At 43.7% G+C, this 13,237-nt stretch overlaps 1 protein-coding gene across 1 annotated transcript in view; it reads left to right on the forward strand.

Moving 5' to 3' along the window:
* The window catches only part of crocc2 (ciliary rootlet coiled-coil, rootletin family member 2), a 32,275-nt gene that overhangs the window by 3,466 nt on the left and 15,572 nt on the right, over positions 1 to 13,237 (forward strand). The window contains exons 4-14 of the mRNA XM_070832802.1: positions 6,552 to 6,719; positions 6,811 to 6,894; positions 7,673 to 7,776; positions 8,760 to 8,904; positions 9,360 to 9,466; positions 10,034 to 10,240; positions 11,152 to 11,248; positions 11,437 to 11,526; positions 11,631 to 11,765; positions 12,225 to 12,424; positions 12,887 to 13,069. Coding sequence (XP_070688903.1) covers positions 6,552 to 6,719; positions 6,811 to 6,894; positions 7,673 to 7,776; positions 8,760 to 8,904; positions 9,360 to 9,466; positions 10,034 to 10,240; positions 11,152 to 11,248; positions 11,437 to 11,526; positions 11,631 to 11,765; positions 12,225 to 12,424; positions 12,887 to 13,069 — 1,520 coding nt within the window. The remainder of the gene's footprint in view (positions 1 to 6,551; positions 6,720 to 6,810; positions 6,895 to 7,672; positions 7,777 to 8,759; positions 8,905 to 9,359; positions 9,467 to 10,033; positions 10,241 to 11,151; positions 11,249 to 11,436; positions 11,527 to 11,630; positions 11,766 to 12,224; positions 12,425 to 12,886; positions 13,070 to 13,237) is intronic.

Genomic DNA, 13,237 nt, shown 5'->3' on the forward strand with positions numbered 1-13,237 from the left:
GTTCCAATGAACATAAATAAGAAAAAATGGAACATAAAAAAATTGTTTTACTTCCATTATGTTTCTCAGCTTTGAAATCATAACTTACTCGTATAATGTTTTGCTGACAGCTGCTTTTCAGAATTGTTGCTCGTCCATGACATCTTGTTAGAAACCCTTTAATCAGCATTCGTCCCATGCTTGAGCTTACCGTCCCGGATATTTCACTCTGAGCGATGCAATTGAAATTTGTTTTGATAATCTGCTGATAATTATGTACTCCTTCAAGGGTACGTGTACAAGGCCATCTGCAGCGTACTGTCCCTCGACCATTCTTTGGTTGCGGGTACTGCTGAAAAGCACAACATGGTGGGAGGCAGGTATCACCCTGGCTTTACAGGGTGGAGCTGGAGTATGCCGTCCTGTCATTTTCAACTGGGTCAAACAACCAGCCTTCGTAACAACTTACCAATTTGCTCAATACCTTTTGCGAACAGGTTGATGCAATGTGACCAGGTCATTTTCCTATCCCAGTTTGTGAGGCACAGGATGTCAAAGCCACTAAGCCAGTAACAGGAAGGTGTAATTTTCCAGCACATTTGGTGACAGCGAGACTTCAGGAAGTCACTTCTTCACTTCTTCCTCACAAATGTGATATAACATGTACATTAGTGAGCAGTAAAGGTGCTGTTGGTGGATTCTCTTTAGCTTTCAACAGAGCCAGCCTAGCTTCTTCTCCAGTCTATGTGCTGTGCAAAGCTAACTGCCTGCTTATTATAGCTCTATATTTACCGACATCACATGAGGGCGGTATCAATTTTCTCATCTAACTCTTGATAAGAGAGCAGATACGTGTATTTTCCTAAATGTCTGCTATTCCTTCAAAGCATTTGTTTCTTTGTTTGAAACGAGGTTGCCTCCTTTGACATATATTCTGGGAGGATGATACTAAATGTGATGCCTAACTACCAAAAGTTTCTGTCTGAAATCCATGTGATGCTCAGAGTCAGAATATCAGCTGCAGCAGGCCTCCCATGAATGTGTGACAACCAAGAAACACATCCCTAATCCCCATTTTTCCCAGCTTTCCTGAAGTCTCTTTGACCTGACAGAGGTCCATTAACGCAATACTGGTGAAGTCACACCTGGACTCTGAAAGCCTTCCTCTGTGTTTCTGTTAAGTCACTCAGCGTGATCTCTGGTGACCCCAGAAAATTGCACCTGAACCAGGATAAACCTTGACCCAGTTTGTGAGTTGGATGGCCTCAGGAGGTTGGAGAACATGTTGGGAGAATTTTGAACCCTCTGTGTTGCTTTTGGAGCCCCGCCAGTGTGCATTTTCTCAGACATAGACATCCATACCCTGCTGCCTGAACACTTAGCGAGTGGCTGCACAATACTGCAGTGTGGCAGTCAGTTGGATAAAGATAAACTCTTGCTGAATGATTTCTGACACCAACTGCCATTTGCCAGTGCCCTTTTGATGTCTTGAATCCCCTGGGTCTCTGCGTAAGAAGCCTGTCAAACATAGTTGGAGCAGATAAAGTCTGTTTTTATGGATTGTGTTACTGTCCCCTTTTACCCTACCACCCCCCCTGTTCCTAGTTTGTTTTTCCTGCTGGCACAAACCCATTCATTTAGGCTGCAGCTTGAATGGAACACCGCCAAAAAGTCTGACTCTCTCAACTATCATGAAATTGTAAAAATTAATTGCCTTCCCCAGAGAAAATATGCCTAAAAAGCCCATCCCAGTGCTGAATTTTTGATGAAAGAATTCCATTAAACCTTTTCAACATTTGACATAAGGCTACTCATGTTACTTGACTTTAAAGGCAAACATTAAGCACACTTTTCAGTTCTTTTTCACATGTCAAAAGTGTCTAATCAAATGTGAAGTCTTGAACTGACTGAGTGGGTGTATGTGTGTGTAGGTTTTGCTCAGCATTGTCCTAGCTGGGGGCATTGTGTTAAGTGCTTCAAGCCCAACCACATGCTTGTGTGAGTACATAGCATGTATTATTAGTTTGGCTGTTTACACAGATCACTTGTATCCCCGTATGCCATCAGAGCAGCTGTCCCCGTAACCAAGAAGTTCACTCCATGGTAACATACTCACAGCAGCTCCCCCTCCTCACTTCCATCCTCCCTGTTTATTATCCCACATTGTGTAATTACTGTCAGTGATGATACATAAACAGCTTTCACAATCAGCTGGGGCTCTTTCACGGAGTCAGCACTCAGGGGGTAATGTGAGGGGAAAAGGGGAACGGGTATGTTGTTGAAGTAGGATAGTACGTTTTTTGGGCAGCTTGGGGGCGATGGACATCCGCTCCAGCTGTGTTTAGGAATCTGACAGATAGTGCACTCCATTAATTCCCTTTATTAAGCCTCTGGGCCCAGGCCAAGCCAGGGAAAACGATTGCAGCTGTAACCCTTCACATGCTGGCTGCACTGTGCAGTCACAACCAGATTTCACCCTGTGTAAGTCACAGATAGAAACAAAGAGGACTGAGGATGCAGATTAGTTGCTGGATATGCCTGGAAATGTATCACTTTATAGAAAAATAGGAATGGATCCACAATGCCAGTGTTACACAGTAAGAGAGGAGAGAGAAGAGAAATCACAAATGCACAGCAAATGTCATAAAACCCATTTAAAACATTAGATAAACTGATCTGAGTTATCAGATTTCCAAATTGTTGTGACAGTGGGTCAGTGAGAGAATATTGTAATCATAACTTGGTAACTGAAATGGATTGGATTTTGATCTACCACATGAGCAAGGCAGCAAGTTTTGGCCCAAACACCAAAGCCCTCACAAGGGCCTTGAAAATGATTCTCTTGTTGCTTGTTGGCAGATGAATCAAAGCAAGAGTATCCATTGATGTTGTTTGAAATATTTATCAAAAGAGACAATACAAGGAGTGGCACAAATCATAAATATCAAGCAATATAAAAAGCTAATTCGAAGCACATTTTAAGAGGCTGAAAAGTCTTTTACTTTGGAAAAATAAGCAGGGCTCAAGTAACAGATACTAGGGAATGAAAAAAAGAAAAGAAACCATAGCAACCATATGGAGGCATAAAACATACCGTGACAAAAAGGCTGTTTTTGTATAAATTGCGTCTTCAACATTATTGCAAAATGGCAGTAGATGACCTCAAAGAGTCGGGCTACATCGGGATTGGGCTCAGTCGGCTTTAGGGGGCCACGGAGGCTGCCCAAGAGTGGTTGTGCTCTGAGGCAGATCGTAAATAGCTAGGGTGTTCAGTGAGCACACTTCTGGGCCCCCAGTAAGCCCTGTAAGCCCCTGAGTTAGGGCAGATGGAGGACTGGGATTACTCGCTTCTCTCTCTTGCCTTTTTACAGTCACCAATGGATGGGTGTGTTGTGAAGAACAACGAGTTCAAGCGCACTTGGAGATGAGGATGATAAGATGAAACGACGCGAGCAGAGCGAGGGAGTAGATGGTTGTGTAGGAGAGTTTAGTCAAGGTGGGGGTCTCCACAACAGAATGTTTTGGCGCCCTCTTGGGAGCTCCCTGCACGGAGCATGGCTAATGCAGAGCAGCCCCCGGCCTCCCGCTTTACAGCTGACTGGGGAGAAACAATAAAAAAAAGCGCCCCCTCCGTAGTGTGTGGAGCAGGGGCGAGGCACTGGCAAGAAGCCCACACACAGCAGCTATGTATGAAAAGTCCAAACAACCCTCCTCATCCGGGCAGGGCGGGGACCTGTAGGGGTTGCCAGGGACACCTGGTCAATGAGTGCATAGCAAGGTGGGGAGGGTGTAGTCTACAGCAGAGACAGTTGATGGGACGGAACTACACATCCACATGAGCAAAGTGGGACACTGTATACAGTAGAAACAAATCTGTAATTTGTATGACCATCCAGGGAGGTTGGTGTGTTCCTGCAATGTGTGTTTTCTGATTTTAGACTCCACAGAGTTCAAAATGAAAAACGTTATACCTCTGTTCCAGACCAGAGGTTGTGATATGACATTGCCTTTACTGACAGTTTGCAGTTTGTACCTCCAGAGGCCCAGATTTCATTATCTTCATCATTTTTGGTAATTTGATTAATTGCAAATTTGTTTGGCACTATACATCAATAAAGGTGTCCTTTGGCGTTTGCTTTCAAACAGATAAAGCTATGTTTACCCTCGGTACTACTCACCAAAAAGGACTGTGTGTATCCTTGAGGCCTCACAAACAAGCTGAAACTATTTCCTTCCTCGTGAAACATTAACAAAGCCAATTTTTAAAATATCTTCAATTCAGGATGGTTTATATCCGCGTTAGCGCATTGCTACGCTTGTTTGTGCGTTACTGCCAGCAACTGCTGGTCACTGGAGTGGCATGAAACTGGTGTGTATATGGAACTGTGGGTCTGACTGACGCGTGTGCACGCATGCCCTCGTGCAAGGGCATGATGTAAACAAAACAGTGACCCACTCATAAAAATGTTTCTCCATAGCGCTGTCAGTGGTCAGATATTCAGGGTACCTGAAGGGTACCAGTTTATATCGTGCTCACTTGGTGTATTTTTTACACAGAGGTAGAAGATGTGGGTGGTCAAGTGGGATCTAATTTTTGCACCAGCACCCCCAAATGGGTTAACATTGGCCATGGTGCTGACTACTCTCCCTGTGGGGAAGTGCCTTATTAGTGGCAAATATATGGAAATAACTGAGCCTTTTGTATTTATGAGTGTCCTCTTATGATGGAGCCTTTCATTTATTTTGAGTGTTTTTTTATGTTGATACAAGGATACAAGGATATTATATATATATATATATCATTATACAACAAAGGGTTACACAGCAAAAAGGGTTATGAGAGTAGTACAGTATGGTCTCAGCTGTACTGTGGTCCCAGTGGCTGTTGTAATAGCTTTGGACCCCTCTATAAGGCTCCAAATGTTGTGCTCATGTGCTGTAATGTAACCTTGTGTGCTCTGGCCATGTATTTAAGGTGTATATATAAAGTACATGCTTGTTAGTAAGTCAGTGTTATTGCTACAGCTGTGCCAAAATACTTGAAAAGATGCATAATCACTAATGCTCCACACACAGCTGTTTCCAGGAGTCCCTTTAAACACAGCTGCTGCAGTTTTGTGTGTTTCAAACACTCCGCCCATGTTGTTCCTCCCTTCTCAGTCCCTAAAGCTGTCACCTCAACAACGGGCAGTAAAAGAGGTTTTTGTGCTCTTTGGGTCCTCTGAGAAAAACACCAAAAGCACAGAGCCAAGTGCATGATGGCCGTTAGCGTAGTTTGTAGTATAAAACTCTGAAAAGGGCATTTGAAAATGTGTTAATAATGGTGGCAAAGTGGCTGGGTTCAGTGTTGAACAGTGAGACTATTGTCTTGGCTCTCTTGGAGCCTGCTGGACAGATTAAGCACCCAGAGAAGAGATGAGGTACAGAAGAGAGGTGGGAGGGAGTGGGTCGCAGGGTTGATTTGAAGGGCTTGGATGGTGGTTTGGAGTGTGTTGCAGGGAGGGGGCTCCCTCGCTCTCACTCTCTTCCTCTCTTTTTAAATGAGAAGTCGGCAAGGGCAGCTGGAGGCACGCAGTGTGTTGTAGTGCTCTAGGGCCATGTGGTTTGTATTAGTGAGGACAGGGTGTCTGGCACCAGGATAGAGAGTGGGTGGTGCAGAGGGAGTTTAGGTTGTGTGAGGTTGAGAGGTTACAGGACATTTGGATTTCAGATATGGGAGAGGATATGAGATTCCACAATGAGAAAGACCAGTGCATGTGTATATCTTTGTTTTTAGATGCTTTTGACAGATACAGCCAACATGCATAAACACCAATGCACTGCACTTGGACATTCCATAGACTGACATTACTACTGTAACCCCTCACTTCATCTTTAAGTCTCGCCACTGTTTGAACCCTCACATTCTAGTCCGTCAAATTTCGACCATTACAGGGTTTCAATCTTAAGGGAAACATACAATGCACGTGTTTAATCTCTTCAGTATTGATATCACTGAATAATGTGATGATAGTAATCACCAGTCAAGAGTGCAGCATTGTAAGATGTTCTTTTTGGCATGAACAAGCATTCATAGAGTACCGCAAAAATGCTTTGAGCAAAGCTCCCATGCATTGGCTTTATTTTTTCACAAACACAACCCACAGTGAACTGTTGAAAACTGCTAAATGACTCATTTGAATGCAAACATATCCTTTAGCCCAACCACTAATCATTGTTATATTCAGATAATTAGGATGAGTTGCCCGTTTTTTAAGTACACCCATATAACATAATGCATTCCAACATATTTGGTGTACAATAAATCTGTACGAATGATGCCATAGTTCAGCATGATGCAGCCCAGTGCAACAACACCACAACAGCCACAAAAATGACCCTGCCACACCTCCATTACACACTGCTTTGTAAGGGGTTATTGCAGAGCTATTGCAATGGGTCGCATTAGACTATACAAATACAGTACCTAATAAACTCATACGTTAACGCGAAGTGCGTATGTGTAGTGTAATATGTAATATCCTGTCACATTGTCAAATATGCCGCAGCTCATTTGTTTACACTCCATCCAGCTTGATCAGATGCTGATGCTGCAGTCAGCGGTGGACTCTGACCAGGACAGTATATCACCAGGATTCCAGCAATGTCAGAACAAGGAGAGAGCTTATTGGCAAAAACTGCAGGTCTTCCAGGAGGCCCAGCAGAGACAAGCTCAGCTTGTTCAGAAGCTTCAGAACAAGGTGACTAGGAATTGACCTTACTATTCAGAAATCGTTACATGCAAAAAATAAAGTTCTTTTGGCTCAACTGTGCGCCTTTGTTTTATACAAGGTTCTTCAGTACAAGAAGAGGTGTGGGGAGCTGGAGGAGAAGGTGCTGGAGAAAACCTCAGAGTGTGAGAAGATGAGACTGTTGGTACGTCTAGACTGTAGCATCTCCCTCAAGAATCGGCATTGCTTAGATATAAATCTACAAGTCTAAAGGGCACAGTAGGGTCCTCTAGAGGCCAGTCGGCTCCTTACACCCAACCGTAGTGGAACGTTTTCAACTAACCCATCAACCGGCAGAACCCCCATTGAGCTGTTTTCCTTTTTCACTGCATTAGATTTTTCAAATAAAAGTTTAGTCCAAAAGACAAATTCTTCCTCCTGACAAGGTAATACCACACAGGGCTAATAATTAACAATATTTTACTGAAATATTTAAAACAATGTCAAAGTGTTAAAATCAGGTTTGTCCTATGGAAGCAAATATTTTTTTGTTCAGCTAGTCGTAATACATTAAGACATGAGAACTATGAAACATCATATTTCCATATAAGAATTCAGTCTTTTATGCTCATTTGTTTGAATTCAGTTGCTTATGCAAGCAATGAAAGGCGTTTTGACAACCAGTAGAGGAATCATGTAGAACTGAAAAGTAAAACATGGTCTTTTAATGTTGTGAAAAAGATTTGTGTTTTTATTACATGTATTTAATTCATTCAAATATTATTCTTGGCTGCGTGGCCTCCGCAGAGACTTTGGATTAGTGGATTTACACTGTAATTATGTTGCTTTATAAATATTGGGGAATTTCTAGCTTACTGCCGCTACTATATACTGAAGTGTTATCAGGATGCCAGTAGTGGTGGTGGTGGTGGTGGTGGTGGTGGTGGCGTGTGTGTCTCTATGTGTTGTGTGTGTGTTTTCAGGTGCAGGCCCACCTGGACTCAGCCCAGCGTCAACAGCAGACAGAGCAGGATCTCAACATGGCGGTGCAGAATAAGTCTGCTCAGCTGGAGGAGGAGCGGAAGAGGTGAGTGCTGGGCACCGTGCAGTGCAGGTAGCCAGGCTACCCAGCCAGTGGAGAAACCTGTACAGCTTCCGTACTCGTAAGTAATACATATCAGAGAGTTGTAGAAAAAGTGCACAAAATTTGAAACCCAGAATTCAGAAAACATACAGAAGCAGGGAGTTGCTATTTGGATGCAGACTTGAAGCAGTAAATTCACAAGCCTGTTAGAAACTTGCATCCGTTTTTCATTCTCTGTTTCTTGTTGAGAAGCAGAAATCAAGCCGAAATATTTCTGTGAAATGCGTGGACCAGAGATATTCCCAGCAGTTCCTTGAGCTTTCCTGCCGTTTTCCCCTGCCCCTACTGAGAAGGCAGAACCTGCCCTTGGCAGATAATCTCAGCGTACAATTTGTCAGAGAAAATTAGTGAGACTGTATTAGCTTTCTTCTCCAAAGCATTTTAACGATGCTTCACATTAAGTGTGGGCCAACTTCTGCAACCGGGGCCAAGTTTTAATGCCCTATGATTTATACAGTTATGGAACTTTATTTGAAGTGCCCATGGCATTGAATACTTAATACTGAATCCCTCTTTCCTTACATCTCGGTTCCCTATAAACACGATATTATCCCGTACATGCAGACATGGGTTTGGCTTCCTCTCAGGCAGATAACCAAACATAGCAGTGTGGCATGCTTTACCGTAAGAGGGTGTGTGTTTAGTGTGAGAATGATGTAAACATTTTTGTAAATGACTATACAAGCAGATCTGGTTGAAATTAAATCTAAGTTGACACACACGTTATAAAACTGTCACACTTGTTCACCCTGTAAGTGTGGTTGGCATGGGTGGATCTAAAGGCCACAGATGTGAGTGATATGCTGGCTCTATGGATGACAGAGTTTGGGTGCTGTGGAACGGTTACAGGAAGGTGTCATGACGGTCGTTTGACACGGGACGGGTGCCCAACAGTCTCTCTGTGTCATTATGTCTGTTGTCCCCAGGTGTGCCAGCCTCACCCAAGTCAACTCCATGCTGCGGGAACAACTGGAGCAGGCCGGCACTATCAACCACGGGCTAACAGAGAGCTTGTGGAAGGCTCGCGAGGACGTTGAGTTGTGTGATACCCGTCTGCGCAGAGAGCAAGAGGTGAGGAAAACCACAGAAATGAAGTGCTTGAGTCAGAAAAGCAACAGGGAAAGCTCAAGTTTATTCCTCTCTGCACAGAGATTGTGCAATTAAACTCCTGTTGAGTTCACATGGGGTAGGAATTCCATTCATAGCCAGTTTTGTCAATTCACTCTCATTCCCTGTTCATTTCATTGCTATGATTTTTGAGTTGTTGTTTCCTGTGAAAACATTCCAACTGCTGAGGGGGAGGAAAACTTTGTGCAAACAATCTGGCGTTCGTGCTGTAAATGGGCTGCATCTGTTGATTCAGGGAAATCCAATTATTTGTATGTGTGCCAGTGTGAGTCCAGGAGTTCCAGTACTGCATCTGTTTGGGATCACAATAAAATGAGAAGTGCCATCATTTGCTGTAAGCAGCCCATACCACCCATCCTCCAATCTCCAGTCCCGTTGTTGTGTGCTTCCCTCTGCAGACATGCGCCTCCCGGCTGTGTCGTGAACAGGCTCGTGTCAGAGCACTGTGGCGCCAGGCCGCTTCCCTGCGGAGCACTTTCACCCAGCTAAGGACTTTCACTGACAGGTGAGCGTGGCACACTGCCAGAATCCCTCCAGCAACTCAGAATTCTTTAACAACCCCCACCTCTCTTGTGTCTCACACTCACGACTGCAACCTCAATCCATCTCTCTCAGCCAAGGATCAAAGTAGATCAGGTCAGTAAGGTCGCCAGTCCCCCTGCTCATTGTTTCCTCACTGGGGAGGCCGATGGCTTAAGGTGTCTAGCCTCACTGTTGAAATCATTCATCAGGGCAAAGTTTGAGCCCTATAAGACATGGCTTCTATCATGTTAAACCACTGGGTGCACTACTGAAGAGTAATTTGCTTTAATAATGATTGCTCAGCTCATAGACAGCTGTGATCATGTCACTGTACTGTAACTTAAACTGAAGACACTTCAAAGTAACCCTGATCCCACAATTTAACCACTACTGACATCCAACCTTTGCAAATACAAACAGTTTTTTGATTATACTAATGGCTCTTAACTGTAGGAACAAATACAGAGTGTCATGTGTCCTTACCCCGTCGGATCCTTTATATGTTATGATGTATTCTGTAAATCTTGATGCTCATGATTCTGTTGAACAGGACTCTGTCTGATATGCGCGGGGAATGTGTTGCTGCTAGTCGGCAGCTGCATGTTGCCTGCATGAGCTTAGAGGCCAAAGTAACGCAGGAGAGCACCTCTAGTGGTGTGGAGATGTCTGCACTGGAGAGGCAGCTGAAGGACAAGCTGAAAGAAGCCATGCAGCTTCAGAGTCGATGGGATGCAGAGAAAGTTGTGCTTAACTCCAGGTAAACTCATCTCCAAGTCCATATGGACCTGTCCATCAGAAAGAGTGTGCTTCCTGTCTTTTGAACATGGCGGCCTAAATGACATGAGATATAGCTTTAAGATGCACTTCATTGAAGGATGGCTGGATTCCCGTTTAGGGGATAACTACATTGAAACAACTTAGAAAATACTCAACTTATGTCTCAAAAGGTAATATGTTTTTCCTCATGGATTTGGATCTCTATAACTATCAACAAAAGCGAGTAATTAAGAGCATTTTAAATCTTGAGTTGTGTCTTGCTGTTCCCACTTCAGCTCCAACAAACCCTAAACCTAAACGTAGGACTGACACAAACCCAAAATCCATATTTTTCTGCAGTCTCTGACTTGGTCTAGCTGATTAGCACTGTCAGGAAGAAAAAAAAGCATTGTGAACTGGTAGTGAGGTCGTCTATAGTGCTGTCGTCTGATCACATGTAAAATACACATTCTTCCTATGATTGAAAGGTAAACCAGATTTAATCCCCTAGATGGAACCTTAGAACGATACATAGGCTTTGATCATTATTATCCTGCGCATCAAAGTATTTCTACTGAGTACTGCTCCTGATATAGACGAGTCAAGTCTTTTGTGCCATTCAGTCTCCTGTGCACTTCAGTCAAAGGACTGCAGGAATGTCAGCGCCTCTGTATTCTGGATCTTCGCTGGCTTTTGATCTCATCAAAAGTCACTGTAAATCTCGTGATTCCATGCAGAGAATATGATAGTGTTGATGGTCTAGTAGAGGAGGAGCACATGACAGTTTTGTATCTTCAAGGTCTCAGGGAACTGTGTGTGTGTGTGTGTGTGTGTGTGTGTGTGTGTGTGTGTGTGTGTGTGTGTGTGTGTGTGTGTGTGTATTTGTGAGTACACGCTTATTGATCTATGTAGAGTCCTGGAGCTGACTGACACGGTGAAGTACCTCCACAGCCAGAACAGTGAGAAGGATGCCAGCCTCAACACCATGCAGATCAGTCTGGACAGGATGGTGGGACCTTGGGAAGAACGATTGGGAGGTGGTAGATAGACGGGTGGTTAAAGGAGCTAAATTGTCTCTAGTCTGGACCTTTGGCTTGATAAACTCCACGACTTCCTTGTCTAGAGGGCTGCAATCTGGGGAATGTCAAGCTTGCTCTTTGTGTGCTGCTTATCTGACCTTAATGGTTTCCTGCTCAGGAGACGAGGAGAACAGAGGATAAAGCAGAGATGGAGGTCCTCCACTCAGAGATCCAAGCCCTCCAAAAGATTTTACGCCACATTCACCAGGTCAGAATAAAACAGCCCACTGATATTTATGCATTAGGTTAGCACATAAGAGGATTCATGTTTTTCTTTTTTCCATTCTCCTTCATAATACCTTCCCTATCCAGTTGGTTGGGGGCGAGGGCGATGGCAGTGGCTCTGAAGCTGTGTCCTCCTCGCCTCTTCATGGCCGGTCTCCTCTGAGACACACTACACAGATGGCTGTGCAGAGCGCTCTCTCCAAGCACCAAAAACAAATACAGGTCCAGCTAAAATGGCTGCTCTTTGCTACTCTTTACTCATTATAGATGTTTTAGAATAGTGGCTCTCAGCCTGAGGGTAGGAACTGCTCAAAGGGTCCCAAAAGAAAATCTGAGTAGTCACAAAGTTATTAAAGGAGTAAGAAAAATATACGTATTTCAAAGTTATGCTTTTTAGATTATGCTTGTCTTGAAAAATACTGTATTATTTCACCTCTCCTACAGATGAAAGATGAAAAGGAAAAATTATCCTACAGTTAACTCTATAGTTAACTTGCTCATGTACACATTAAGGTCATAATCCATAATGAGGGGACACACATAACTACAGTTTATTCTAAAGAGGTCATAAGCTAAAAACGTTGGGAACCACTGTTATAGATAGATCATATGTTTAACACGTAATTACATTTCACCTAAGTATCTTTACCTACACACATTGCTCCCACATATAAACCTCAGGACCTACGTGGGCGTCTGGATGCAGCCCTGGAGCAAGTGGACACGCTGCGCGATCACCTGCAGAACAGGGACACTGAGAGGATTGCACTGGAGCAGAGGATCCAGGAACTAAGGAGGGCAAGCCATGAGGCTAAAAAAGCTCTGGAGGAAAGCCTCAGAGACAACAACAGATATCGCTGCTCACTGGAGCTCATCTCCAGGTGCTCACTGATCATGCAGTTATTTTCCTTGCTCTCGGCTGTGTTGAGGCTTTAAGATTGTAGATATAAAAGTAGTTGCCTGGCTGCATGTTCTGCTTCATATTTTCTACACTTTGTTTTGTTATTTGTGAAATTGCCATTAGGCCTAAAAGTTGTTTTTGGAAAAATACAAATGTTATAATGATGATGATGATGACAAATATTATAGTTGAGTTTTATGTTTAATTAAGCGGATCATTTTAACAATCATTATCAGAACATATTTCAATGTATCAAAATCTCTCCAAAATCAACATTTATACAACATTATACAAGAAGTGTTTAATGTTACAAAGCATTCGGTTAATATTGTTTTTTAGAAAAATCAAGTGCTCTAATAATGATGATGTTGATGATCATCTTGCAACAGCAGACCTGATCACACACTCTCTCTCTCTTGCTCTCTACCTCTGTGTATCAAAGTGAGAAGAGCAGCCTGGAGAAGCTGCAGTCGGGGCTGCAGCAGGAGGTGGACTCCCAGCGTGCCGAGCTGGAGGTACTGCGCGTCTCATCGCTGGAGCTCCACAGACAGCGAGACCTCCTGAGGCAGCAGAGGGAGGATCTGGAGATGCAGCTGGCACGCCAGCGCACAGAGGCCCAAAGAGGGTACAGCATGAGCATGGGAGAATGACCGTTACACAACACACCCCGTCATCAGTGATTGTTTTCAAGCTCAGTTTGTTTAGAGTTCAGATCAGTAACACATGACATTCTCCGGCCGGCACTGCACCCAGATGACATTTGGATGAAAATGTAAATGATTTACATTGCATT

This window comes from Pempheris klunzingeri, chromosome 6 (genome assembly GCF_042242105.1).
Source record: "Pempheris klunzingeri isolate RE-2024b chromosome 6, fPemKlu1.hap1, whole genome shotgun sequence".
NCBI classification, from domain to species: Eukaryota; Metazoa; Chordata; class Actinopteri; order Acropomatiformes; family Pempheridae; genus Pempheris; species Pempheris klunzingeri.